General features: G+C 45.3%; 2 protein-coding genes across 4 annotated transcripts; both read left to right on the plus strand.

The window, feature by feature from the left end:
• On the plus strand, positions 1-11,112 carry gpr142 (G protein-coupled receptor 142). Its single transcript, XM_062526415.1, has 3 exons — positions 1-39; positions 6,262-6,416; positions 9,646-11,112. Exons 2-3 carry the CDS (start codon positions 6,278-6,280, stop codon positions 10,626-10,628), a joined length of 1,122 nt encoding a protein of 373 aa, XP_062382399.1. The 5' UTR covers positions 1-39; positions 6,262-6,277; the 3' UTR covers positions 10,629-11,112.
• Positions 11,113-17,162: 6,050 nt separating this feature from the next.
• Positions 17,163-26,344, plus strand: gprc5c (G protein-coupled receptor, class C, group 5, member C). 3 transcript variants are annotated; one of them, XM_062526285.1, is made up of 5 exons: positions 17,163-17,562; positions 20,868-21,962; positions 24,363-24,463; positions 24,885-25,003; positions 26,084-26,344. In XM_062526285.1, the coding sequence occupies exons 2-4, from the start codon at positions 20,876-20,878 to the stop codon at positions 24,972-24,974; spliced, it is 1,278 nt and encodes a 425-aa protein (XP_062382269.1). In that variant the 5' UTR covers positions 17,163-17,562; positions 20,868-20,875; the 3' UTR covers positions 24,975-25,003; positions 26,084-26,344. The 3 variants fall into 3 exon arrangements, with proteins under 3 accessions (XP_062382269.1, XP_062382268.1, XP_062382267.1); XM_062526283.1 differs by lacking the exon at positions 17,163-17,562 and adding an exon at positions 20,186-20,636; XM_062526284.1 differs by lacking the exons at positions 17,163-17,562; positions 24,885-25,003 and adding an exon at positions 20,133-20,636.
• The last annotated feature ends 1,650 nt before the right edge of the window (positions 26,345-27,994 follow it).

The following is a 27,994-nucleotide window of genomic DNA, read 5'->3' on the forward strand; positions in this document are numbered from 1 at the left end:
TCAGGCACGCAGATGGCGTGACACGACTGGCACTAACAGGTAGGCACGCTACTTCATTCACATGCTTACTTTTTGCACTCTGACAAGTGAACCTACATACCTACATCACCAGCGCAGACACAGATATGCTGATACATACACTACACACACTCACACACACACAAACAAAGACACATGAACATATTTTTATTATTATTAATTTAATTTTATTATGTTTAGATGCATAGTTGTGTATGGTATATGCACATGTGTCCAATCCATACTTTGTATGATGTTGTGATATTCTGCAGAAGCTGGATGATGAGCTCGTTTTGGAGAGGCATGTTATATCTATTGTATATACAAGTAGTGTGCAAGTCAAGAACTGTTTGACAAGGATAACCATATTAACTATGGATAATTCATGGGTTTGTGCCCTGCGAGTTTAATTAGCAATAAAAGTCAATAAAAGAGATAAAACTGTCCCACAGAGACTCTGAGTCCAGACAGTATCTCAGTTCTATACTTCAGATAAAAAAAAACAATGCGCAACTCGTCCGCTTAGAAAATTGAAAGTCCTATTTCCTGTTATTTTCATCCCTTGCTCAATAGCAATTCATATGTGAAAGTGTCAGTTCAAGTGATTTGCAGTCTAAGTAAACCAGTTCTTGGAGCTGCCGAGGACTCCCTTCTGGGTTATGTCATATTAATGTGTGTGTGTCTAGGACAGCAGGAAATTCTGTGGGGGTCAGCACACTGACTTGTGAAATCTGAAAGGTTACGTCTCCCGGGAAGCGCAAAACGGCTCAAACGGTCCCTATATGATTCGGGGCCGTTTTTTGAAGTTTAATTAGATTTCTAGGGGATAGCCTGTTTTTTAAGAGACTTCAGAGACTTCGGTGGAAGATACCCATGGATAGGACAATAAGGAAATTGCGACTCCCTGCTAAGGAGGAAACCCTGACTTGAACCCAGCTCACATGGGGGGGCCATCTTCTCTCACATGGGGGGGCCATCTTCTCTTGACCCTGCTGATTAAGATTCAGCTGACAAAATATCAGGATGGGTCCATGCACTAAATAAGAACATTGCGCATTGCATGAACTGCTTGCGGCAAATACCTCCAAACCAATCCATAGTGTTAGCGACTGTGTATAACTGACAAGATGCTAAATGGCTGGATATGGAACTAGCACCCTGATGTGTGCGCTGGGAAATGCTGAAGGCAACCTCCAGCCTTTATCTTCTCTTTTCCTGGAATTGCACACCGATGCGGACGCCGTCACCGAATCCTCGTCCTTGAGCCCGTCGCTGTTGTTTCAGGTACCTCATCAGGGCATGAATTATTAAGGAGCCACTGGAGCGGAGAGACTATAGAAAAGAGAGGGAAAGAGAGACTAGAACGACCAAGAGAGAGAGAGAGAGGGAGAGAGAGGAAGGGAGGAAGGAAGGGAGAGTGAGTGAGTGAGAACGATATCGGAGGAAACTTGAGTTCATTTTAGTTGCGCGTAAGGTGAATCCATTCACACCATCAAGATCTGTTTAACTTGGGTCATTACAGTCCTGGAAGGCTTGACAGCTCTGCACACACACACACACACACACACACACACACACACACACACACACACACACACACACACACACACACACACACACACACACACACACACACACACACTGACACGTACAGCTGCATTACTTTTCCACTGGGGCCACTTCTCTGAGTGTTTCAAGCGGCGCAATGACAAATTTAACTGTCCGCAGAGAGGACAAACTGCCATTAGTGCAGTGGACCTCGTCTCGCGGACTTGATATCAAACGCTGTGATTAAAACTGTCGACAGGGGGGAAAATTCCACTGGGTTTGCGGTTTCTCATTGCTGTCGTTGTTGTTGATTTATGAGCAATCCATGCATCATCACGTACAGTAGTGTTGAGTTTCTCTCATTCTCGAGATAACGGATGGCGGCGCCTGTTGGGATCGACGCACAAGTCTCACCATTTAAAAGGGTGTGAGGGAGCTTGATCGAGCGTGATCCGACTTGTTCTGCTCCCTAACACCACTTCCAACCTCTGCATCCCGATAATGTCCGGTTGCCAAGGACACCCATAGGATGGGCGAAGGATGCATTCGCAGGATTCATCCCATCATCCCATGCAATATCTCCAGGGCACATCATTACTGTCGAGGGCCCCATGATCCTTTGGGGACAGGGGGACTGGGGGGGGGCCGAGGGAGGCCTCTCACAATTTTCCAAGCTCCGTGAGCCTTGCCTTTATCCCACGCTTTTCCCTCAGAGCCCATGATGATGAATGAGCTTCATAAGGCAGTAGGAACGAGGCAGTATCTCTCCTCTCCTGGAATCGATCTCTTGATTGTCCTCTGGATCAATATGAGAGATAACCTTCTTTTTTTTCCTCTCGTCCTGCTGGAAGGGACTACGTGGTTATGGTGATTATCACATTTCTCGTCCTCGTTTCTTTTCTATTCAAATTAAAAACATGGCACATGAATTGACCAAATTAAATAAAAGAGTTAAGTATAAATCCATGGAAAGATCTCAGATAATCAAGTGGTATTAGCCAGGAAGACTGCCTCAGTCGAGAACCTATTCATGCCAGTAACAGAGCTGTTTTGGTTGCTCCATAACGACAATCCCAGTGTGGGAAACCGAAACGCTCACAGACACATATGCCATTCTGCAACCCTTACATAAGCGTGTCAAAAGCTGTGGCATTCTCAGGGATCAGAGATCACACCACAGGCAAAGCAAAGAAGCCAGCAGCAGCAAGCAACGAAGCATGCCCCATTCCCCCCCCCCCCCCCCTACCGCCACTTACTGTGGGTGACTTTGAGGAATTATCTGTTCTTTCCAAGCAATCTGGGGCCGACGAAGAAGACGAGGCAGAAAATGAGAAGGAGGGTTGAAGAAACCAGACGTGGCTGAATTTATGCACTTATAAAGCCTCATAGAACACCAATGCCTAAGCAAACTGTCCAGCAGGTTTGGCATGTAGTGAAAAATGGCTGCTGCTGCGCCGACGCTGCGCCAGGTCGGCCGCGAAGGAGCGAGTAATAAATGTCTCGTTACCTCATGCATCATAGCGAGATTATCCGCGGCTGAGCCGGTAAAGAACACGGGGAATTAGTGTCGAGGGAGCGCATCGCCACGCCGCAGGTCTGACCCTGACAAGAGTAATGGTAGCCCTTGTGCGTCTGTACACAAAGCTCTCGATGTCTCATACTTTACATCCTGCCATATCAAATAACCCAACTTTTTTGGCGTGCGGGACAAATCGCCGCGGCGCTAGCCTATAGCAGTCTGTCCCTAGCCTTGACTACTGCCATGCGTCGAGCGTTGATTTGTAGTGAAGGGGGTCGCGGGGGGACGTTTACTACAAGATGAGGCAATGCATAAAGACCATCTCCTCCTTTGGTTACAAGCAAAAGTGAAAATGTAAGACAAAAAGTGCTGACAACCTATTTACATTTCGGCCTGAAACAGGAGGAAAAATATACTGCGGTACTAATTTAATTGCGTCAGTCTACAGGTTTGTGGGAATGAGACAGCCAGGCGAAGGTCCCGCAATGCAATCCCCATTATTCAAAGCAGATGGCAAAGTAATCGGCTGAGCAGTAAATACATTCGTTCTGAGCGCTTAATCATATGGCCCCCCTCTTCTAATATTACGCCACGGTAATTATGAGGTGACGGTGCCGCAATCACGGCTGTTATGATCAATCGTCGCGCCCGTGAGTGAATCTGCGGAGCTAAGCACGAGGAGCTGACCGCACAATCACCGTCCACTCTCCGATACCCGTAACTCAAACAGGGACGGACCTGTGAGCCGTGGGATCATGAATGGATCGTCTTTGCAGATGCTGCAGTTCAGAGTAGACAGGGAACCTCCTTTTTCACAGCTGTTCTCATCTCACACTCTCCGTCTCATTTCAGAACGACTATAGTATGTGATGCGAACTGGGAAAATCCTTCACGACCCAAACCGACTCATGATTCTGATAACGTCCTAGCATCCTAACAGGACGGTATCCTGGATTTTGTTAGGGGACTGTCCATTTCACAGAGACCGTCTCTGTGAAATTTCACCATAACACAGAGCAAAAGTCAAGGATTTCTGAGTGCACCATGTGAAGAGTTTTCATAGATCGGATCACATAGTGTCATCTAAATACGGCTCTTTGACAAAGGGAATTCAAGCAACACAGTATTTTATACATCAATAAAAAAGCCTTTGACTCTTTTAACGATACACAGACTACTGTAATAGCAGAATGTGTGTTATTATCAATGGACATCTGGAGCACATGATATTGCTACACGCAACTTTGTTGTTTTGTGCAAGAACATGCGTCTTTTACTGTAATTGTTTATTTGACAAACCCCCTTTAATGTTGAAAATTGACAATGATGTGTATAATAACCAATTCTTGAAAAATAAGAATTATAATATTTATTATAAATCATTCTTACAGCATGTTGTTAAGGAAACAAACAGTTCTCTTGTGTTGTTGATAACACTTTTGGGTGTTTGAGATTTTTGGAGAATTTCCAGAAGGAGAAGTCATTTGGAGAAGTCGTTAAGAACAATGCAACAGCTTGTGGAGTAAATATTTGTTTCACTCTCCGGGTCATTGCCTTTTTAGTCAAGTCCCTTCAAAGCAAACAAACATTCTTAATGACAGACAAAGGCTTGTTTCCTGGCATGAGCACTGGAAAGTATGGGTGTATGTGTGTGTGCGTGTGTGTGTGTGTGTGTGTGTGTGTGTGTGTGTATGTTTGTGTGCACGTGTGTGTGCATATGTGTGAGTGTATGAGTGTGTGTGTGTGTGTGTGTGTGTGTGTGTGTGTGTGTGTGTGTGTGTGTGTGTGTCAGTGTGTCAGTGTGTGTGTGTATGTGTCTGTGTCTGTGTGGTGTTGGAAGGGGTGAATTAAGGTGAAAGACTGAGATGGAGGGGAGGAAGGAACCTCGCTGGTAATTCACTGAAGAGTGTATGTGTGCGTCGTGTGTGTGTGTGTGTGTGTGTGTGTGTGTGTGTGCGCATGCATGTCCTTGTGTGTGTGGTGTTGGAGGGTTGAATCCAGGTGAAAGATTGAGATGAATGAGATGGAAAGGGAGGGGAGGAAGGAACCTGGTAGATGGACACCACTGACAGAAAATAACTAAATGAGTCGCTTCCTGTCTCTCTCGCGCTCTCTCCTCTCTCTCTCCCATCTCTCTCTCTCTCGCTCTCCCCTCTCTCTCTCCCTCTCTCTCTCCTCTCCCTCTCCCTCTCTCTCCCCTCTCCCTCTCTCTCCTCTCTCTCTCCGTCCATCTGGCCTCGTCGCCAGCTTGACACTAATCGACTGCTGCCGCTCACCGCTCGCTCTCACCTCACCTCACTCACTCACTCACCTCCATTAGTGCGACTGCATGCTCTTCTCCCAGTGTGGCTCCATCCTGAAGCCATTTAACCTCACTCTCGCCTTCCCCCTTCACAAAAGCACGGGTGGCGACAAGCCCTTGCGCACTGACCCGACACCATCTGTGACATTTTATTGACAAAGACTCACCCTTAGTGCAGGCGGGTTACCTGCAAAACATCCACACACCTGGCGTGTTTACAACAGGTGGCCCTTTATATGGCATGGGGATGGGCGTGTTGAGAGTGAGAGTGTTTGGGCTGAAGTCGAATTGACCAGAAATATTGGGAATGATATATGGGAATATGTGGGAAATATTGGGAATATGGGGAAATATGGGGGTTACATGTGGATGAACTACGAAAGGATGCTATTTCATTATGACAGATTTGGAATAAAGACAAACATGTTCCAAATTTGGTTTTGCATGCTTCTCAGTTGTCTGAATTTGAATATGTCAAGAAGTCCATATAGCTGTCCAGAGTGTGTTTTAAGAACAGGTTTACTGTTTACAGACGGCTTACTGTTTCTCTGAGACCGTTTCTATGCATATTTGAGTGTTTAGTTACTTTAGAAGTCTCTGGCTGGGTCAGACAACGCCAAATGAAAGTCAATGTGTTGGCAAGCATCCTGATCAAAGTAATTTGAAAACCAACTGCAGCTTATCCAGTGACAACCCACTTCCACAGACAGCCGATGGTCTTGCCAAGTTAAAAGCACACTAGTTCAGTTCCAAATTCTGACAGAATAAACAACGACTCCCTTCAACAAATGCTGACTGCTCCCCCTTAAACTGACTTGTTGTGCAACCTTGTACTCAGAATCTCAAGCTGAAAATTTTGCTTTGCCTGCTGCAGGAGACACTCAAAGGTCATGATCCACCGACCCAATGTGACGGTGCCGACCCACGCCAGGGGCGGCCAGAACCAGGACGATTGGCAGAGGTCCGAGTGCGTTCTGGGCTACATCCCTGTCGTCTACTACAGCGTCCTCTTGTGCGTGGGAGTACCAGGTGGGAGAAAAGCGTAAACAGAATGCTTTGGTGTTGCATGTTGCTAGCCTGAGTGTGTTATAGCGGGGTCATCCCTATTATCCCGGTTTTCCCCAAAAGGGTCCTATGCTCCCTAGTCGCAATACTGTACATGTCGGGGAAAATAGAACCCTTTTTGGGGAAAAGCGGGGAATATAGGGCCCTTTTTATAATAGGGGTCCTATGCTCCCTGGTCCCATACAAAGTGGGGAAGGAAGGACCCGGTGAACATAGGACCTGGGGAACATAGGTACGCTCCCGTTATAGCAATAGTGCAATCAAGTGTGTCATTATTATGGGATTGGGGGATCAATAAAGTATCTATCTATCTATCTATCTACACACTGAGTGACTTATGAAAAGGGCTCTATGACACATACCATTTTAAAATGTGAATAAGATGAAAGGAGAGACTATTTGCTGGATCTAGTAGTGCTGTAGTATGATCAAAAAATTGAGGAGGATCTGTGCAGTAATTGTAGCTAGCACGCTAATATTAGCATGCTAATTGTATTAGTATTAGCATGCTAATACAATGGCTAAGCAGCTAAATAAACCGCTTTTTCCCCCGCCATTAACTAGGCTCAATATTTCATTACAAGTGTCACATGGACAGGATCCCTAATATGGAGAAACCTCTGGGTCTGTTTACCTCAGTAGACGTAAATAAACTGTATAAAACAAGTGTTTGTAGCTTACAGACAGTCAGTGACCTACCTTTGTCTTCGTCTGGTCTCTGGTATTGATTCCCACAGTCCATAGTGTCGATTGTTGCATGGGAGCTGCATAAGCTAACGAGAGGCACTGAATCAGCTAGGACTTCTTGCTATGCTAGGTCAGAGACCCTGGAGAAAATTGAGGTAACTTTGTGCACTAAACTCTTACCAAATCTTTTCAGGAGTAGGCCTATAGAAAATCTTTTTTGTCTGAGGGTTGACATACAGTAGATTGTTTACTACTCAATTCCAAAAAAGACACTTGTCTGGTCTAAGATTAACTCAATTAGCGCAGCCGCTAGTTATTTCCAACAGTGCTAGCCATACTACACTGTCCATCATCGTATAAAGCCTGCCCCATTGATTAGTTCTTGGGTTTTCATTGATCTAAAAATAAATAAATAAATGTGCAAATTTAAGTGTGCTTACAGTTCTCCCAAGTCACTTCATAAGCACTTACCTCAGCACCATTTTCACGAACATTTACTGTAGACGAAGAAATAATCAGTTGGCTACCTTGGGCCTACATTAAAATACACTGGATTTTCCCTTTTAGCACAACAGAAATTGATCATTGGGGAATTCATGGGCAGTGGAAGCCCTGATAATAATAACTGTGTTAAAGCAGAAGGTCAGCATGACTTGACTTTGTTTGGCTCTGTGTGAAAATCAATTGGCCATTAAGGGCAGTCTTAAATCTGTTTCCTGCAGCATCTTTGTGGGGAAAGCAGCAGTGTAGGTAATTGCACACAGGGAATCGACATGCAAATGGTTAATTATCTGACCAAACATTGGCCTTGGGAGTAATAGCAATACAAATCACTTCAGTACTTCTACTCTGAGCACAACCCCCCCCCCCCCCCCCCAAAAAAAAAAAAACACACACACACACACACACACATACACACATACACACACACACACACACACACACACACACACACACACACACACACACACACACACTTACCCAATCCTCCCATTCACCCTAGCCACAGATGTCCCCAACCCAAAGCAGCGTAGCACACAGTAAACAGGACGCGTCCAGTTCACGGACACTGGCTGAGTCATTCCGTCTGATGGGTCCCTCATGTGACCACTGTTCCCTCTCCATCCCACGCCCCACATCCCTGTGACTAGCCAAACTCACTCAGGCTACGCCAGTGAATAAAATTTAAAAAATCCACCAAGGTCGAGAGTTGATTACGGAAATCATCAACAACCTAGCCGCAACGTTGCGCAACCAGTTTCTGGGATTATAATGATGTTTACGTTTTTTTCTTAATCCTCACTGTGCATTAGGGAGTAGCAATGCCTTAGATTGAGTATTGATTCTGGAGACTTAACTGTCTTCTTTATAGAGGTGGTGTAGTGGCCTGAGGTGGTGGACTGACCTGGAGTCAGTGTTCACCTCATCTGTGATCACCATTTGACCTTCAATATCTGCTCAGGGTAAATCAAAGTAATTGCCTCCTCCTCACAGGGATGAGGAAGAGGAGGAGGAGACTTGGGCCAGGACAGTCCACAGAAGCTTTAGTTTAAATTTACTGTAGGATTTTATATCGCTTAGCTATAACCACTGGGGACAGCTAGCCAGAAGATGCTTTGCTGGTGTTTTTTTGCATGACGTCTCTGTTTGAGCCCACTCAACCACTTGTGTTTATGTCTGACTCTGTCTTAAACCGTTTGTCTCATGTCTCAGAACATACTATGGGTGCCTCTCAACATCCCTCCTCGATCCTCGGTCCTCCAGGCTCGTTCCCACTAATCTATAACTAACACTGGATAGACTGTCCCATTGTTGCCGACTTGCCGTCCCATCATTCTTTATCTGGATCAGTGGGAACGAGGACCGAGGAAGGAAAGGAGGATGTATAAAAAGACAAATGAGAGGCACCCTGTCCCTGCATGTTTGCCAGAGTGTCTGTGTGTGTGCCCATGTCTGCACTATATCTTTCTGTGTAAGCCCTCTTCCTGTCACGCATGCATTTATAAATACGGTACATCCACATTAATCTTATATGTTTAGTATTATGGGTTATGGATTTTTTCCCCCCATCTTGGTAAACATCGACTCTCTTTTTCTCATAACCCTATCCCTGTAAAATGCTCTCACTCTGCTGTGCTGGTTTAATTTCCTGTTGTCCCTCAACCTCTCCTTCTCTCTCTCTCTCTCTCTCTCTCTCTCTCTCTCTTGTCATCTCCTCTCTTTCTCTCTTATCCTTTTCTGTCCCTCTCATCCTCTTTCTCTCACTCTCTCTCTCTCTCATCCTCTCCCCTCTCTCTTTCTTCCTCTTCCTCCTCTCTATTTTTGGCCATCCTATCCTTTCTCTCTCTCTCTCTCTCTCTCTCTCTCTCTCTCTCTCTCTCTTTCTCTCTCTTTCTCTTATCCTGTTCTGTCCCGCTCATCCTCTCTCTCTCTCTCATCTGCTCCTCTCTCTCTCTTCCTCTTCCTCCTCTCTCTGTTTTTGGCCATCCTGTTTCCTCTCCCCCAGTGAACATCCTGACGCTGGTGGCTCTGTCGCGGCTGGCCTCGCGCACCAAGAAGGCGCTCTACGTGTACCTGCTGGCGCTGACCAGCTCGGACATCCTGTCGCAGCTCTTCATCATCTTCGTGGGCTTCCTGCTGGAGACGGCCGTCTTCCACCGCGACATGCCCGCCCTCCTCCTGCACTCGGTGAGCGTGCTGGAGTTCGCCGCCAACCACGCGTCCATCTGGGCCACGGTGCCGCTGACCGTCGACCGCTACGTGGCGCTGTGCCACCCGCTGCTCCACCGGCAGATCAGCTACCCGGAGCGGGCGCGGCGCATCATCGGCGCCGTGATGGCCCTGGCGCTGGCGTCCGGCGTGCCGTTCTTCTGGTGGTCGGACATGTGGCGGGCGAGCCACCCGCCCACGCCGCTGGACCGCGCGCTCATCTGGACGCACGTCACCATCATCTACTTCCTGCCGTGCAGCATCTTCCTGGTGCTCAACTCGCTCATCATCCACCGGCTGCGGCGGCGCCAGCGGCTGTGCCAGGAGGAGAACGGCGACGTGGCGTCGGCCGCCGCCGCCGCCGCGATGCCCCCGCACCACCGCCGGCGCCTGGGCAAGACCACGGCCATGCTGCTGGCCGTCACGTCGGTCTTCGCCGTGCTGTGGGCGCCGCGCACCGGCGTGGTCATCTACCACCTGTACGTGGCGTCGGTGCACCGCGACTGGCGCGTCCACCTGGCCTACGACCTGGCCAACATGCTGGCCATGCTCAACACGGCGGTCAACTTCTTCCTCTACTGCTTCGTCAGCAAGCCGTTCCGCGCCGCCGTGCGCGACGTCCTCTTGCTCCGGCACGCCGGGCCCGTCGCCGCCCGCCACGCCCTCCGCCACCAGCAGGTGCCCGTCAACGCCTCCACCTCCTCGCTCTCCAGCGCCACCAAGCGCTCGCAGCGCAACTGCGCCCCCTATGTGCCGCGAGCGGACACGCAGATCATGTGACTCACCAGGGACCAATCAGGGGGAAAAGTACTAGCCACAGCACAGTCCTCTGCCACTTGCTAGTTGCCAAGTAATTAAACGGTGTTTGGACGGGTCCAATTAATTAGCAGCTAGACATGTTTGGACGGGTCCAATTGCTTAAACATGTTTGGACGGGTCCGATTAATTAAACACGTTTGGACGGGTTATCATAGAACTCTGTGATACCAATCACCAGACTCCTCACTTCAAACACTCCCTCATAAGCAACGTAACCGTGTCAAGAACAGCTGAATGGGTCATTATGACTCTTAGTTTCGAGTGATGTGACAGTGTTTTACCCATTCAGTCATTTCAATGAGACCATTTTCAAAGGCATCACACATCTTGTCATGAATGTCAGGAAAATAACTGTCAACGTTGTTATATCACTGGACACACTGCACTTACAAGGATATGACACAAATATGTCTGTCAGAACAGCAGCACAGACTGACACTCTACTAACAGGAGGTTTGATTGTTTTTATGTTGTATGTTTATTGATGTTTTATCAATGTGCCGACACATACAGTATATGTAAATGGTATTTATTGTCCTCCGAGGGGACACGATGAGAAGATATACAGTATTTATTTTTTCACCATGGAAATTTGGTGTAAATAATTCTTGTTTTTTTTTTTGGTCATGAATGGTGTTCATTCATTGCTGATGATGTTAAGCATTTTTTTCTACCTGACACCTGGATGTGACTTTTGTTGTTGTTGTTGTTGTTATTTGTAGTCATAGATGGGAAACCTGGCTTCAGAGGGTGAACGCCCTGCCACATATTTGTTCCAACTATTCAGTAAAAGTCAGATGATTCTAGTTAGCTCAACTCTTCAGACAGGTATAGATCAGCTAAATAGTGAAATCAGGTGCACAGGTCAAACCGATACATGATACGACATTTACTTTCTGAAGCCAGGTTTCCCATCTCTGTTGCCAGTCTTGTGTTGTCATGTGCTTATGGCAACCATACACACTGGTAAGCACGTCTGGCAATATTGTCATTGTCATCGCCATCTACTTCCATGGACTACGTCACAGCACGGCACATCACATCACATGATCACAGATTCACCGGCATATACTGTAGTTTCGACTGCACTCATTCTCCCAGCTAGCAGTCTGTGTTGTCAAGCACAGTCTTATAATGCGAGCCAATATAGTCATCATTTTCCAATCATTAAAAGACACGGTGCCAGTGACTCTTGCTGTTTGTTTTCCTCTGGGGGCATCGTGCAGAGAGAGGGCAAATGAGGATCGAATGGGCGCTGAGAGTGTGTTTTAGCCAGCTTAATGGCCAAATGGGGATTTTTCACCTGAGTCAGTGAAAGCCCATGAGTAGAACACACACACACACACACACACACACATACACACGCGCGCGTGCACACATACACTCTCTCTCTCTCTCTGTCTCTCTCTGTCTCTGTCTCTCTCTGTCTCTCTCTCTCTTTCATGCAGACACACACACACACCTCATATGCACACTCACACACACATTCACAATTACACACACACACATACACTCTCTCTCTCACGCAGACAATCACACTTACACTCACACACACACTTGCATGTACGCATGCACAAATACACACAGGCACACACACACCAGCATCATCCAGCCATGCGCAAAAATGGAAGGAGGGCTCTTCATTTGAACAGTGATGAGCCAACCGCAGCTGCTGTTTACTTGTTACAAAGCGCAAGTCGGCAAGGCTTTCAGGAGGGTGGGGTGGGGGGGGGGGGGGGGGGGGCTGATCAGAGGGAGAGAAAGAGAGATGGAGAGAAAGAGAGTGAACCAGAAAGAGAAAGGGATGGAGAGAAAGAGAGATGGAGAGAAAGAAAGAGATGGAGAGAAAGAGAGTGAGCCAGAAAGAGAAAGGGATGGAGAGAAAGAGAGTGAAATAGGGGGGTGGAGAGAGAGAGAGATGGCGAGAGAGAGAGAAAGAGAGATGGAGATAGAGAGAGAGAGAGAGAAATGGAGTGCACCCCACTGTCCAAACAATGGCCCCTGCCCCCCTAGATGACCCCTGCGGGTGATGTCCTCCTGAACAAACGAACTGACAGACTGCCTGTCGACATAACCAGCGCCGCACACCAGCTACGTATTCCCAGCTGGTGCATCACGGCCAAAAGGAGGGTCACTTTAATGTGCTTGGTCTGCTTTCAAAGGTGTGAGAAAGTGGACTGACCAAACATTTCACTAAAAGACCAGATAACATAAAACTGTGTTGAGATGAAAACTGTGTGAGAGAAAAAAACATCTGTAAATACATTTCTAAAAAAATATTAAATATACAATTCTAAAAAATGATTAAATATAGAGCATCACTCTGAAGCACATCGTAATGACAAAAAGTCAGTACATTGTCTATTGTAAGGTGATAAAAGGATGAATGACACACATAATGTGAGGCCTATTTGATACATACCTCCTACAAGCCAGGGCCCTATATGTAGTGTACATGTACTCTTACTGTTGAAAGAAACTTAGCAAAAACAATCACTAGCCACAACCCCTGCGTATCAAATGCATTTACTGTAAATCCCCTGAGTCCCTTACAAAGGTATATACAAATTCAGTTTGATTCAACAGTAATTTGTAATGAGAACTGATGTCCCCTCAGTCCCTCGCCATCAACTGTATTATCAGAGTATAATTAACCAGACGCTTGGAGCACATTTCACTTTTGGCAAGACAGTAACCCAATTACTCTTTATTAGGGAAAGGCAGGACAAGGACATCCACTGACAGTCATCAGATCAGAGTCCGATTATTGCCACTGACATTGAACTCGACTGATGTGAGTTGCCGTTGTTTTTATCGTGGGGAGAGGGAGCTTTTTATGGCCATTGTCGTCCAAACTGGCTGATTTAGTGGAGTTTACTGTTCCAGTGCGTAGGTCATGTCCTATCAGTTCAAACATTTTTTGGCCATTCCGTTTACAAACAAGCCGTTCAGTGTTTTTCTATTTTAATTGGATCCTCATGTGTTTTTGCAGCGTCTGTGGCATGTTTTTTCAAAAATGGCGGTAGAGCTGCGTCTGTTTAACATGAGGTCTTGTAGAAGACTGTTTATAGCTACGACAGCCATTATCCCCAAACAGAGCTTTAATGTGTCTTGTACTTGTCTATAAAAGTGTTCATCCTTTGAAGTAGCGTACTGTTTATATGATTGGAACCTCTAAAAGGCCCTACCAAATACCATTGCCCGGTGTTATGAATTTTATGGCTACCATTGTAACTCTCCTTTTGTGATACCTAGATTCTGTTTGCCCTGAACAATCAGTGCAGCCTTTCAAAATATTATGGTAACACAAGATAATCTTAAATAGCCACATTTGTTGGAAAATAGTCTGCCCTTGCACAAGAATGTCCATAAACAGACTTTGACAACTGGTGTTATAGCTAAGCATTAGGGTCACTGAGTTTTTGTTTAAAAAACAATGAAGGCATAGGCACACTTTCACTCTCAAGCTCCACCATTTGATCAGTAGCCTGATATGACAATGCTAAACTTATGTCAAACAATATTAGACTGATGCACCGTTTGCCAAGCCATGTTTTTATATTGCCGTTTCAGTCTCATAGCAAAGGCTATACTATGTATAAGTGCAGACAGCATATAGTCAAACATTCAAAAGACAGATAGTGGGAAGGCCTCAAATGTTGGCATGGTCATTGTCATCATTCTCATGTTTAAACATCAGTTGGCACAGATCGGTTGGATCTACAATTCAAAATGAGATTGCAACTGCAATCGATTCTGCAATTGTCTATCTACCCATCCATTCATCCCTCCATCTATCCTTCCACCCATCCATCCATCCCTCCATCCATCTCATCCCCCATTGATCCATTGATCCATCCATCCATCCATTCATCTATCCATTCATTGATCAATTATCTATCTCTCCCTCTTCTCTATCCATGGTGATTCAGCACTTCCGGGTGACATGGTCAGGCCACGTACACTCATCCAGCAGAGAAAGAGAGAGAGAGAGAGAGAGAGAGAGAGAGAGAGAGAAGCTTGCGGGCTAAACAGCAGATGTTATCGGATGGTGTCCCTTCCTTTGAAGATGTCTCCAGCTGTCGCGTAAACAGAGATGGATATGAGGGAGAGCCCATCAGGAGACGAGAACAACGCGTGGGAGATCAAACACGTCAGACACACGTACTGCATGGAGAAAAGGAAACAATGAAGTGAGAAAATAAAATCTGCAAAAACATGCAGAGAGAAAGAGAGAAAGATAGACAAAGAAAACGACAGATTTAATGATAAAAGACAGAGTGGCTAAATTCACATCTGATAGAGCTGTATACTGGTACAGCAGACAACAACTAGAAGACATTAATTTGAGTGAAGGCAAGTAACAAACTGAGAAACACAGAGAGAGAGAGAGAGAGAGACAGTACATATCACTGCCTCATCTTCCAGAACCATCCCTGCACTGATAAACAATTTCTGTGTGGCATCTTCTGTATGTAATGCAACAATCACAATATCAGTTATCAAGGCCTTTCAGTCTGCATGCATGGGGCGTCAAACATATTTGTTTAGCTTCTGTCATTTCAGTTACCCAAAGCCTGATAAATATTTTATCTGGTTATTCTGCATTAACATTTGCATGTTATACACACACTGTCAACCACCACCACTTATTCATGCCCAATACAAATACTGTAAATAATTTGTGCATGTGTTGTTGTTGCTTCTGTGGCGTCACTGTCAGTAAATGCACACTCAATTACCAATTTGTTATCCTACACCGAGGACGTCACAAACGTACTCCCTGGTAGTCTTGTTGTTACACTTTGATACTGAAACCAAGCTGTGTGAAATATGTCAGTGACACTGATTTTGACTCTCCGTCAACATCTGCATGTAAAATGTTAGTTGTTTATTTAAGTAACAAGGATAGACGGGATGGTTGGAAAGTTCTGAACAAGTCTGAGAGCAAACATTCTGCCATGGGCTACACCACTCGTCTGTGTGTTGCCTAGCAGACTTCATGAATGTATAGCCAGTAAATCTCTACCAGTTCACCTGCAGTGATCTCACTCAGTGATTTGGATTTTTTTTTTTTTTTTTTTAAATCTAGATTTCCCATCCCCCCTAGTGGTGGTGTGTTCAATCCCTTGCGGATAAGAACTATAGTAATACTGTAAGATTTGTAATACTGCAAAAAGCCGTTATAGCACTATGTGGTACTTCTATTCTGTTATACCTCTATAGTATCCTTGCCCTCTAGTATTCTATACGATTAAGATACTATAAGATTTTATATAAAATACTGTAAGAAATACTATTAGATTCTAAAAGACTATAAGATTCCTTTAACATCTATAGTATTCCTATAAGATATAAGATTCCTACAGTTCTTTTTTTGTTAGCGATTATCAGGCAACTCTACAAGTGAAATGTGTCACAACAGGCCCAATCAGCTGATATCACAGAGGGGATCCTGAAGCCGGGGGGCAGTATAGTTAATTGAACTCGGAAAATGTCAACATGATTTGGATTTCATTTGTGCAGTTATTGTTGACTATACTAACTGTGACAGTTTTAATAGGGTCTCACAGGGATTGCTGATGAATGGAGAAGTCAGCATGGCACAAACGTTTTAAATGGGGAAAAGTCACTGCATGGCAGCTCTAAGTTGAACTGTATAGCCAACAATGTTGAGAATCACTATCCCTTGGTCTGTCCCCACATAAAATATGTACTTCTCAATAACATTACATTTACTTTGCTGCCTTTATTTCCCTATCTTCTGAATTGTTCTGTCACAAATTAGAAGGGAAGAAAATCAGAGGGGAAGGAGCCCTGAATGTTGTCCACTAGGTGTCTCCCTACCCTCATTTAAGGCACAGGAGTTCTCTCCACGGACACACACACACCATCACTGAGAATATATGGCTGCGTCTCATACTAAAAAAATAAACCTTATTGCTTCTTTGGCTTTGTTTTGATCAGGCCTGTTGGCTTTTCTGACTAGTTAGTCAAGGCGTTTCTATGTTTGGTAATTTACTTACACGTGGTTTGGAGGAAAGGCATTGCCCGTTCAACAGGATATAGCTTATTTGCACAGCTCACAGCTGTGTATGAAAATTACATTTAAAAACATGGAAACAAGTCCCATTTGTATTTGTATTCTATTTCAAAACGTGCTTGTGGCGATGACACCTGGCCTGGGCTTTCAACCCAGAGAGGAGCAACAAAGTTAATTGAAATGCGGGGCAACTGTTTTATTTGTGTTTTAGTATTTTGATTGAATGCTCGGCTACAGCTGACAAAGTTCTCTGCTGCTCAGTACCCTCCCTAATATTCTTAGTCTCTCTCTCTCTCACACACACACACACACACACACACACACACACACACACACACACACATACACACGCACGCACGCACGCACGTACGCACACACACACACACACATAGGCTACACACAGAGAGAGAGAAGAAAAAAAGAAACACAGAGATTCTTCTGCACTCAACATACAGGTGAGAGAGAGGGAGGGAGGGAGAGAGAAATAGCGGTGAGTAAGCATTCTCAGGCCAGGGACCAATTTCACTGCATCAACTGAGGTTTGCTCCATTCGAAAACTTGTCTGAGCTCATAGGTGGAGCGCAGTCGTGGACGTCCAAGGACTGCGCATTCAGCAGTAGCCTACTTTTAGATTATCGCTACACTACATAAAGGCAGCATTGTTTCTATAGAGTGGGACCCTACCTTCTGCTTACCAGAGAGTCTGCTTGTTTACCGCGCCGCTGAGCACGTTGGATGCAGAATGTCGAAAATATTTGTCGTCTGCTCGTGGAACAGGTGAAATTCCTCTCAGGACTTAAAACAGAAGATTGAGGATTACAGAAAACACTTCTGCAAATTACCTCTGATCAGGTACGTTTCATCATCCCCTTGAAAATATAGTAGCCGGGCTATGTATAATTGTGATGTGAATTGCGAGAATTTTGTGATTTATATATCTAACTAATGTAGGCTATTAGTCAGTTTGAAATGATACTCCTGATAAAGGAAAGTTAAAACTTTATGGGAAATTGGAAGGATTAGGCTGCTAGGCTATTTTTTGTGATTCGTCAGCATCATCAATCAAATGTGTTCTAGCCTATTTGAATGGTATGCCTACTTGTAACAGCATTGTGTGCGTAATGTGTCATATTAATCTGAATTACAGTTTACATTTTTGTCCACATTTTAAACTTGCTTGCATTGTCCACCTGCGCAGGTGATAGATCATTGTGTATGGTACATTATGTCCCGCCCCGAGTGAAGTGTCATTGGCCAAAGCTCCTTGTTCTGCATTGTGATTGGCTCTAGCTGTTGTCATCTTTCGTTAGACGAAGCATTCTGACAACTTTTGGACTAATTTTGCTGTAAATGGGCGTCAGTAATTTTGCCCTTTCCTCACATCATAGATTATACATTTCTGTAAATAAACTCTATCCTTACAGTGTGCATGTAGTAAGGCTATACATACATTTTACAAATCGTATCTTTAGTCTTTGCTTCAAAGGTAGAAACAGAAGAGGGGCATCTGAGATTCCCTTTAAAGTAGCCTACATGTTTGGAATAAAATTGCATTACTGCACATTTATCATAGGAGTCCTTTAGATATACTGTACTGTAAGTCTCAAAAGCTGCTTCTTTTCAGGTGTTGGGTTTCAGTATGATCTTTGAAGATAAAGAATCGATTTTCCTTTTGGCTAATATGTGGCGTTACATTTGCTTTTGGAATTTCCAAGGGTGAATAACACTAAGGCCATGAATAGTTTTGTGTGTGGTGTTGGTTCAGGGAATAGTAATCAGTAACTCCACAATCATCTATAAGTTAGCAATACACCTCCCTATACAATCATTGATAGCGAACAGTAACAAGCTTAGACATATAGCCTAGTGTGAATGTTAAAGATATCTGATCAGCTATGCTTAAATGGATCGAGATAGATGCTTTTCTGTGGCATTTTCCTCATGAATTATTTTGTGATAATCGTGCCATTTTAGAGTTACAGTTAACAGATATAAACCACAAACTACAGAATAAACACTACAATTCAGCTCACGAGAGAATAGGAGATGGCAAACGAGCTACAGTAATAGACAGTAGTTTACTATCAGATACTATAAAGTACGTCATCATCATCTCTCTCTCTCTATCTCTCTCTCTCTCTCTCTCTCTCTCTCTCTGTGTGTTTGGGGGGGTGCTTTCTGACACTACAGAAGAACACATCATTTCCCAAGGAGATCTTGAATTGACAATGGATAGTTGTGGGCCTGGTTTAAGGGCAGATTAGGATGGAGATAGCGAGAGATAGCTGTGAATCATTAAGAAGGCAGAGGCAAGGGTCCTATCCTCATCCCAAGTAGTGATGAGATTATAGAGAAGATGTAATTCCAGAGGTGTCTGATTGGGACATACTCCCTAAACATGTCTGATCCTGAGCACAGTCAGTCTTGAGACTAATTTTATTTTAAAAAACAACAACAACAAAAAACAACACAAGTTGTGTTATTGTCAACTTATTTGTTTTAAGAGTGTACACAGTGCAGCCTATCTGGACATGAAAAACACTTGGACACTTGTGTTGTTGAAAAAAACAACAACACAAGTGGCGCACATTTGAAAACAGCCACACATTTGTTTTTAAGAGTGTATGCATGGATATGACGAGGGAGGCGTACACGTTTCACGTCAGAGCCCTGCTTCTCCTGCAGGACATGAGCGAGCTTGGGCTCCATTGATTTGCTTATGAAATAGTCTTCTGACATCAGCAGACTGACAAGCAGTAAAAGACTGCATGGGGCACGCCATCCAGAGCGCCTGTGTGATATTGGCAGAGGCGGAGAAGTCTCCAGCTTCAGAAAGTAAAAGTCCAACCATGTATTCATGGGTTTCATCGGGTCCTTTTATTAATCAAGCACCATGCATTGCATTGATAATCATGGTGCTTGATTTTATACACCTGTGGAAAGGGACCAGATGAAACCCATGAATTGGGTTCTACCTGTGCACGCAACACAGGTGATCTCACAAATTAACTGGCTGAAGAGTTACGCTAATTAGAATCAGCTGGTTTACGTGAATGATGGGCACAGAAATGTTGTAGGACTTTTACTTTCTAACGACTTTTCCACCCTCAGGATATTAGTTAGTGAAGCAAAGGGCTCTTTACATGCCCATTCACTGTGACATTAATGTAGAACACGGAAGAGCTATCTGAAATGAAAGTTTCTATTGTATTCTGTATCATATGAATCATATCATATTAATCTAGTGTGGTGCTGGACAGGGTATCGGTAACCATTTAGGAAAAACAAAACGAGGGAATAATGTGATGATATGAGAATATGAAAACTGTCTAGGATCAACTCGTCAGCAGACTGACAAGACTTGAGGAACAGGGGCCACAGATGTGAGCATTGTTTACATATTACCAGTAATTTCCAGTATGGTTTCCAGAGTTGAGGCAGAATGTCATATTCAAATTTGTTATCACCATATCTGGATATGATAATTATGACTTTGGTCACGATCTGTTTGTGGTTGTATGTTTAGTAAGGAGTGTGTTTTGCATGCTGTGTCGATGATTTATGGGTTATTTTGGTTTTATGGGATAGTTTGATACTCTGTAACAGATTTTACATATTTTATTGTAGATATTTCTGTTGAATTTTATCACGTACATTTGTTTTCCTTTTCCTGTCTTTTTTCCCCTCTGTCTTCCATGATGCTGTTGAAATCTCTCTCTCTCTCTTGTTCGCAAAATCAACATTCAAGGGTGAAACTATCTGATCAATGATTTATGAAATTCCAGGGATATATTTCGGTGTCAGGGCGCACCTGCAATGCCCAACTGGCCCCTATACTCTATGTAAGGTTGGGTCTCTCTCCCATGCGCGGAAAAACAAATATTTGATCAGGGTAGCTCTTTGTAATGGCCAAGACTGGTTTTATGGTAAGAATACCATTAGTGTGACTTTGGGATTGTCATTTCACTTTTGTTGTCAGTGTTGACATAGCTGTCTATTCCAAGGGGTGTGTTTGGTCATTCTGCAGGGCAGGCGAGAGTGACGTTGAACTCCAAGCCCTCGCCATATAGCGGTGCCCGATTCATGACCACACTCATTCCTCTCCTCTCATGTGTGCGCGTGTGTGTGTGTGTGCGTGTCTGTGTGTGTATTTGTAGGTAGGAAGATGGCAGCCATGGAGCCTTCGTTCGCCAGAGTCCGCCTGCTGCTGTTTTTGGCTGTGGCCGTCTCTCTCCCGGACCGCTGTGGCGCCAACAGCACGATGGACCTGCCGCAGGGCTGCGGCCCGAACGTGGACTCGCTGTACTACAACCTGTGCGACCTGAGCGCCGTCTGGGGCGTGGTGGTGGAGTCCTTCGCCGCGGCCGGCGCCATCGGCTCGCTCGTCCTCTTCATCGTCCTGCTGGCCAGCCTGCCCTTCCTGTCGGAGCCCGGCCAGCGGAGCGCCATGGGCCTGCACGCCGGCTTCCTGGTGTCCACGCTGGGCCTGTTCGGCCTGACGTTCGCCTTCGTCGTGGGCCGCGACTTCTCCACGTGCGCCGCGCGCCGCTTCCTGTTCGGCGTGCTGTTCGCCGGCGGCTTCGCGTGCCTGGTGGCGCAGAACGTGCGGCTGGGCTTCCTGGCGCGGCGCGACGCCGGGCCTCGGGGCTGGGCGCTCTGCCTGGGCGCGCTGGGCCTCTGGCTGGTGGAGGTCATCATCAACACCGAGTGGCTGATCATCACCGTGGTGCGCTACCCGACCAACGTCACCGTCGGCGGCGGCGGCGGCTGGCCGGCCAGCGCCGTCCCGTGCAACATCGCCAACGACGACTTCACCATGGCGCTCGTCTACGTCATGTGCCTGCTGCTGGCCGTGGTGCTGGGCGCCCTGCCCGCCCTCGCCGGGCGGCACAAGCGGTGGCGCGGCGAGGCGGCGTGCGTGTTCGCCACCGGCCTGCTCTCCGCGGGCATCTGGGCGGCGTGGATCGCCATGTACGTCCACGGCAACGGGCAGGCCGGCCGCGGCGGGCCCTCGTGGGACGACCCTACGCTGGCCATCGCCCTGGTGGCCAACGCCTGGGTCTTCCTGCTGCTCCACACCATCCCGGCCGTGTGCGGCTTCAGCAACAGCGACGAGGAGGAGGACCAGCCGGGGTTCCGAGAGGACTTGTACCCGAGCCGCGGCGTGGGCTACGAGACCATCCTGAAGGAGCAGAGCGCGCAGAACATGTTCATGGAGAACAAGGCCTTCTCAATGGACGAGCCCAACTCAGGTAGCGTTTGCTATTTTATCCTCCTGTTTACATTGTAGTGTAGTTTGCATTTATGTTGTGTGTGGTGTCTTAAGTTACTGGGACCTTGAATTACCCCTTGGGGATCAATAAAGTATCTATCTATCTATCTATCTATCTTTATCTATCTATATATCTATTTATCTATCTATCTATCTATCTATATATATCTCTATCTACATTTCGTTATCAATCACGTGCTTTCTTTGTGCTTTCTCATTCACTCGGATGCCAGTTGTTATGAGAAAAGATGTGGATGATCTATCAACATTGAATGTGGAGATTTACTAGCATGTTGTTGTAGTTCCCATGGTTCTGTGGATACAAAGGCATGTTTAACATCTATATTTGTGTCATTATCCTCAGCCTCTAAATGATTTAATGATGTAACAAAGAGAATGACCACACATTCACACATGCACGCCCGGTATGATTTAGAGAAACCTCGATAAGAAGTTTCCGCTAAAGAAACACATTCTGACTCACCAATTGCCTCACTATTTGCGTTATCACAGTTAACATAGACCTGTGTCAACAAAATACCATCAGATGGCCATTTTGGAACCCCCTGCCACTCCAAAGTCAAACACCTCCAAGAATTCTAATGCCACAGTCTTATCACTCGTGCTAAACACGGCGAGTCACCACGAGGAATTTGGGGAGCTTTGTTTGTCGAGCCTTTCTGGTGTTTAGAGGACAGTTACAGGACGTGAGAGTTGGCAGAGGGTGAGGGGTTTGGCCCAAAAAAAAAAAAAAGGCACCAAAACATCCTGAAAACTGGGCGCAGGTTTCATGTGTCGCTGCTTAGCCTCCTGAATTTGATATGCTGATGTTGTAAAGGCACTCAAGGCCGGGTATCTGATCAGACGGCGGGAAGGCCAGTAAGAACACTGCGTTCCTGTGTGCCTCCCTCACGCTGCCCACACCGCCACAGGCTGCCTTTGATGATGGGTTGGATGCCCGCCCCACGCCACACACACACACACACGTACACTCTCTCTCTCTATCTTTCTCTCTCGGTCTCTCTTTCTCTCTATCTCTTTCTCTCTGTCTCTCTCTCTCTCTCTTTCTATCTCTCTCTCTCTCACACACGCACAGTTGCATACAGATGGACACACACTGGCTTGCATACAAATGAACACAAGCGCAGCACAGGCAGAAAAGGTTAACCACGGCCTCTTCATCGCCAGATAATGTTCTGTTGCTGTTCCACCCAGTGATCTTTACAACGCAGACAACAATACTTTGCTATACTTTGATGGAAAAAACAGAAGACAGTGAATCGCATTGTCACATGAAAGATTGTTTTGTTCATAGTAGCAATCATTACCTCCGGGTCCAAATATTAATGGCTCTACCATATTTTTGGCCCAAGTCCTACTTGAGAAAATCATTTAATCTAGGTCAATGGAGCGGGTCTCTATAAAGTAGACTATTTGAGGTTCAATTTTAATACCAGTTAATTTCTCTTGCCAATGCCCCCACCCCTCAGAACCCCAGCAGAACCATAGATATTCATATCTGTGAGCAGAACAATAAGACAGACGTACATACACACTTTGAGCTATAAAGGTTCCATGCAAATAAAAGTTATTATTATTACGATTGTTATTATTATTATTATTATTATTATATAGTCTTGTGCAGAGATAGAGGTGGCCACTATAACCTCGGAACACACTCTCCCTGTTTCACACAGGGCGGCTCATCTCTAGAGCCTACATCAGGCCTTGTGTTTGCATTGCGGCGTCGCCGTGGTGACCGAGGCGTGGCAACAGTATCATCGCGGGTAGATATTTCACAGAGGGACCAGGCATTTCAGGCCCCCTTGGGGTCCTCAGCCATCTCCAGTGGCCCGTGTCAGGGTTTTTATGACGGAAAAGCACCGGTCAGGTCTGAGTGTCTGTACTTTGCTGCCCGGTCTGTTTACAGTCGTCAACCCTCCCTCCTCCCCCCCAGGGTAAAAGCTTAGCGAGCCTTGTAAAGACGATGCTTACCAGAGAAATCATGGAGGACAGGTTGTCCTTACCTGTCTGATATACTCTGTGAGACTAACCAGCAGCCAGGCTATTTTCCTCAAGCAATTGGTTGTATTTTCAGTTTATACCAAAACAACATTGTACCTAATGCAACATGATAGTGGCATACTCTATATTCTGCATATTTATGTTAATTTTGAAGTTTGCTTAGCAGACGCTTTTATTCAAACTGACATAAAACATTGAATGATAATAGATAATATACATTATGTGAAACACATAGGCTACACAGTCATATTCTCATACTGCCAACAATTAATACTTGACTGTTGTTGTTGTTGATTTGTTGTTGTCGATCTACTGTTGTATTGAATGCCGTTTCTGTGACTGTTTTTTTCTTTAGGCCACAAGCCAGTGTCCCCCTACAGTGGCTACAACGGTCAGCTACGCAGCTCTGTCTACCAGCCCACTGAGTTGGCCCTCATCAGCAAAGGAATCAACACTGTGAGTTTATGTGTGTGTGGCTTGGACAAGTTCTTTAAAACTGACATTCATGATTTACCTCTTCTAAATTCATATAGTAGTAGTAGTATATAGTTAATCTAGTTATATAGACGCTACAGTAACTCAACGTAAAATGATGTAGCCCACCATAATGATTTCTAACATAAATAACATTGATGTTCATTTAGTGTATTTCATGTCAGATTGTAATATTCTGATGTATTTCTGTATGTATGTGAAAAAATGTGTACGTATGCGCGAAGTGTGGATATGTGTGTTTTCGACATTTGAATGTGTGCAGTGGATGGGATAAGGATACGTCAGTGTGTGTGTGTGTGTGTGTGTGTGTGTGTATCTGTCTGACCCTAACACCCTAATTCCAACATGCACCACTCCTCCCCCTAACCCCCCTTCCTATTAGAAATCAGATGTGCAGTCATATGACATCCCTCGCGCCACAGCCACCCCCCCAGCCCAGAATGGGGGCAGTAGTCCCTCCAGCCACACATAGGAGGAAGCCAGCCAGCCCAGCCCTGCAGCGTAGGTCCACGGGCAACCCTCCGTCTCCCCCAGAACCTGTCTTCCATCTCGCTACACAGCCTGCTCACTGTCCACTGTCCACTGTCCACTAGACATCTGTTCCGGCTTCACTGCCCACTGCCCACGCTGCCCCTTCCATTCACTTCACATGGATGACATTTTGCAGTCTAGTTATGCATGAGAATCTGAATGGCTAAATAGTTAATAATATAGTAGCCTATCTGAATAACTAAAAAAAGCGTAGTTCTGCAGTCATGTGATATTTGGGGTTAATGTATGGACGATATGGCATTACTCATATAGTGTGGTGTGGTTTTATTGCTAAAAATACAACTATCCAGACTGTAAACATGTTATCCATCATGCCTGTGAACAGTAGTGAAGAATCATCAAGGAATTCCATTCTAGAACCCTCCGGAACTTAGTTTTGGAGAGCTCTTTCACCCTTCAGCATCTGCTCTGGTTTCATTTTTACTCTCCTCCAATCCAAGTCAATTGGATTCTTCCTGACTTTCAGTCGTCCGCCTGGTGTCTTTCCCTATGGGGCTGCCTGTTTCTTCTCTTCTCTTTTGTGTCTCCTTCTCTCTCTCCCCCCTCCTCCCTCTTTGTCTCTCTGTCTCTCTCCTCGTTCTTTTGCGGTATAACTCATTTCATTCCTGGAAGGTTTCTATGCAGGTTTCACAGCTTTCTTCCGTTATTTTCTGCCTCTTGCACTGGCCCGATAATCTCATAAGAGTCATAGATTTCCTCACGGTCACTTACCAGAAGAACATGTTCTCACAGCAGGGAGAGATGGAACTAATCACTTTTTAAGTAAACCCAACTGAGAATCCAAAGTACTGAGTAGCATTGCATCCAGTGACAGATATTTGGCTGCCCATTTCGATATCCGACTACTTACTCTGCAAATAGTTTACCATTTACAGTTGATAGATCTTACAAGCTGTGACAACGTGACCTGGGTAGACTGTTTGTTAAATCCATAAAAGGTTAAAGATACTTATGTTTTATATTTGTATATGCTAGTATGTTCTTTATTGCTTATGTGCCCTTATATTCTGACATTGTTTCTCTTTCCAGGGTAATGGATTACACAAGAAGCCCCAGTGGTAAACCCTCTACACATGACCTGCCATGAGATCCACTACTCCCACTGCACATTTCATTCTCCTGAGCAACCTCTGAATGCATCTCACTGTCATTTCTAAGGGTTATTATTATTAATTTTATTTTTTTCAGGCCACAAATGAAAAGACTAACAAGACTTTATTTGTGGTGGCCAGATCAATGTTCAACCATTTCGGCCGTCAACACACACACACACACACACACACACACACACACACACACACACACAGAAAAAAAAGATGTGGAATGCTTATCCCTTTATTGACCGCTCTGTCACGTTCCGTGGAGAGGAGCCGAGGAGGACAGGCCGAACCTGGTTGACCGCACAACACAACACTCACGTCCCCTGAATGAACCTATACAGACCTGAGAATACCAGGCCTGTTGCTGGATTCGAAGAGATAAGCCTGGCTATTCAACGAGCACGCAGACACACACTGGCGCTGCTGGTAAACGACTGTGGGGGGGGGGGGGGGGTTTCGACAGATACCAGCCTCGGATGATAACGGGCAACGGTCTGGTGGGAACTCTGAAAGCCGTTGTCATTATTTCTTCTCCTGTCAAAACATTTACTCACAGACACGACTACGTGGAAAACACAATAGTATATTCACATGCACAGAACTGTCTGTGGAAGAACATGAGCACAAACACTAGCGCATAATGGACATCGAGGAGCTAAACACACGCACGGTCCATGTGGGGATCATGCCGTAATTTAAACATTTGAAGCTTCTCTGGCTGTTGCTTGGCCTTATTCAACAGATCATATTCATTATTGTTTGAAGGAATATGTAAAAAATGACATTTCACTTACATGTGTATATATTGAGATCTAGATTTATTAAGAAATTGCATGCATGAGCAAGCTATTATTTGAACGCATGACCTTCCACAATCATGTATATAAAATTTCACATTTCTGCACCACGTTTAATATAAATGGAAGTAAGATCGAAAAGGTCATGAAGGATCTATAATGTGTTACATTTTAAATTTATTGAAAAAAATAAAAATCTTTTTACAAGTTCTTTGTTACTTCCCTTTTTCCATTTTAAGTATTGTCTCTGAGTTTTATGTTGTCTTGTTTATGTTGTGTCGTTGTGTCATTCTTCCAACCTTGAATACGCATTAACAGCACACTCTTTTCATCCCTCTCTCTCTCTTTCTTTCTCTCTCCTTTCTGTATCTCTCCCTCCCTCGTGTCCTGTCTCCTCTCTGTTCTCGTCTGCGTTGGCCGACTGTTGTGGATGTCTGGCGGTGGGGTCAGGACGAGGGCGATGCCAAATGAGGTGAAGTGGTGTCCTCTTTACTCTCCGGGCGTCGGATCTGCCGGACCCGCGCCAGATCGGAGCCAGAACTGGCCCGGAATCACTCTTGCTCTCCGCTTAAGGTCACTGCCCGCAGAAAAAGGAAGTGTGCGGCGAATGGAAAATGATCATCCCGCCTTTTCCCCCTTCAGCTCCTCCATTGTCGATGGCAGACCATTTGCATCCCCTGCGCTGATAAGATCACAGAGTTTTGCCCCAAAGTGGGGGGAGGGGGGTACAGTGAGTCAGACAGAACGCTAGAAAGTTCCACGCGGAAGTGCCGCTGTGTGTTACATCACACCCAAAATTGACAACGCACACGAAACCCAAACGCCAGTTGTCCAGTCCAGTTCTCATTATCACACAACTAGAACTGAATTGGGAAGCGTGAGAGATAAATAAGAAAAATGTTCATTCAGCTTGGAATTGAAAATGATCTTGAAGGAAGTTTATTTCGATGCACTGGGCCCCATTTTGCTTTTGTGTGTTTTGTCATGCTAGCTATATCTGTCATATAAAGATCTTTGTGTCAATGATGAAAGACTTATGATAA

Source organism: Sardina pilchardus, chromosome 22 (assembly GCF_963854185.1).
Source record: "Sardina pilchardus chromosome 22, fSarPil1.1, whole genome shotgun sequence".
NCBI classification, from domain to species: Eukaryota; Metazoa; Chordata; class Actinopteri; order Clupeiformes; family Clupeidae; genus Sardina; species Sardina pilchardus.

Bases quoted from the DNA above. Each gene is read 5' to 3' on its own strand.
- gpr142 (XM_062526415.1), top strand. From the start codon at position 6,278: ATGATCCACCGACCCAATGTGACGGTGCCGACCCACGCCAGGGGCGGC. The intron at 6,417-9,645 runs GTGGGAGAAAAG...CCTCTCCCCCAG, and splicing joins CTTGTGCGTGGGAGTACCAG to TGAACATCCTGACGCTGGTG.
- gprc5c (XM_062526283.1), top strand. From the start codon at position 20,477: ATGATTTATGAAATTCCAGGGATATATTTCGGTGTCAGGGCGCACCTG. The intron at 20,637-20,867 runs GTAAGAATACCA...GTGTATTTGTAG, and splicing joins TGGCCAAGACTGGTTTTATG to GTAGGAAGATGGCAGCCATG. The intron at 24,464-24,884 runs GTGAGTTTATGT...CCTTCCTATTAG, and splicing joins TCAGCAAAGGAATCAACACT to AAATCAGATGTGCAGTCATA.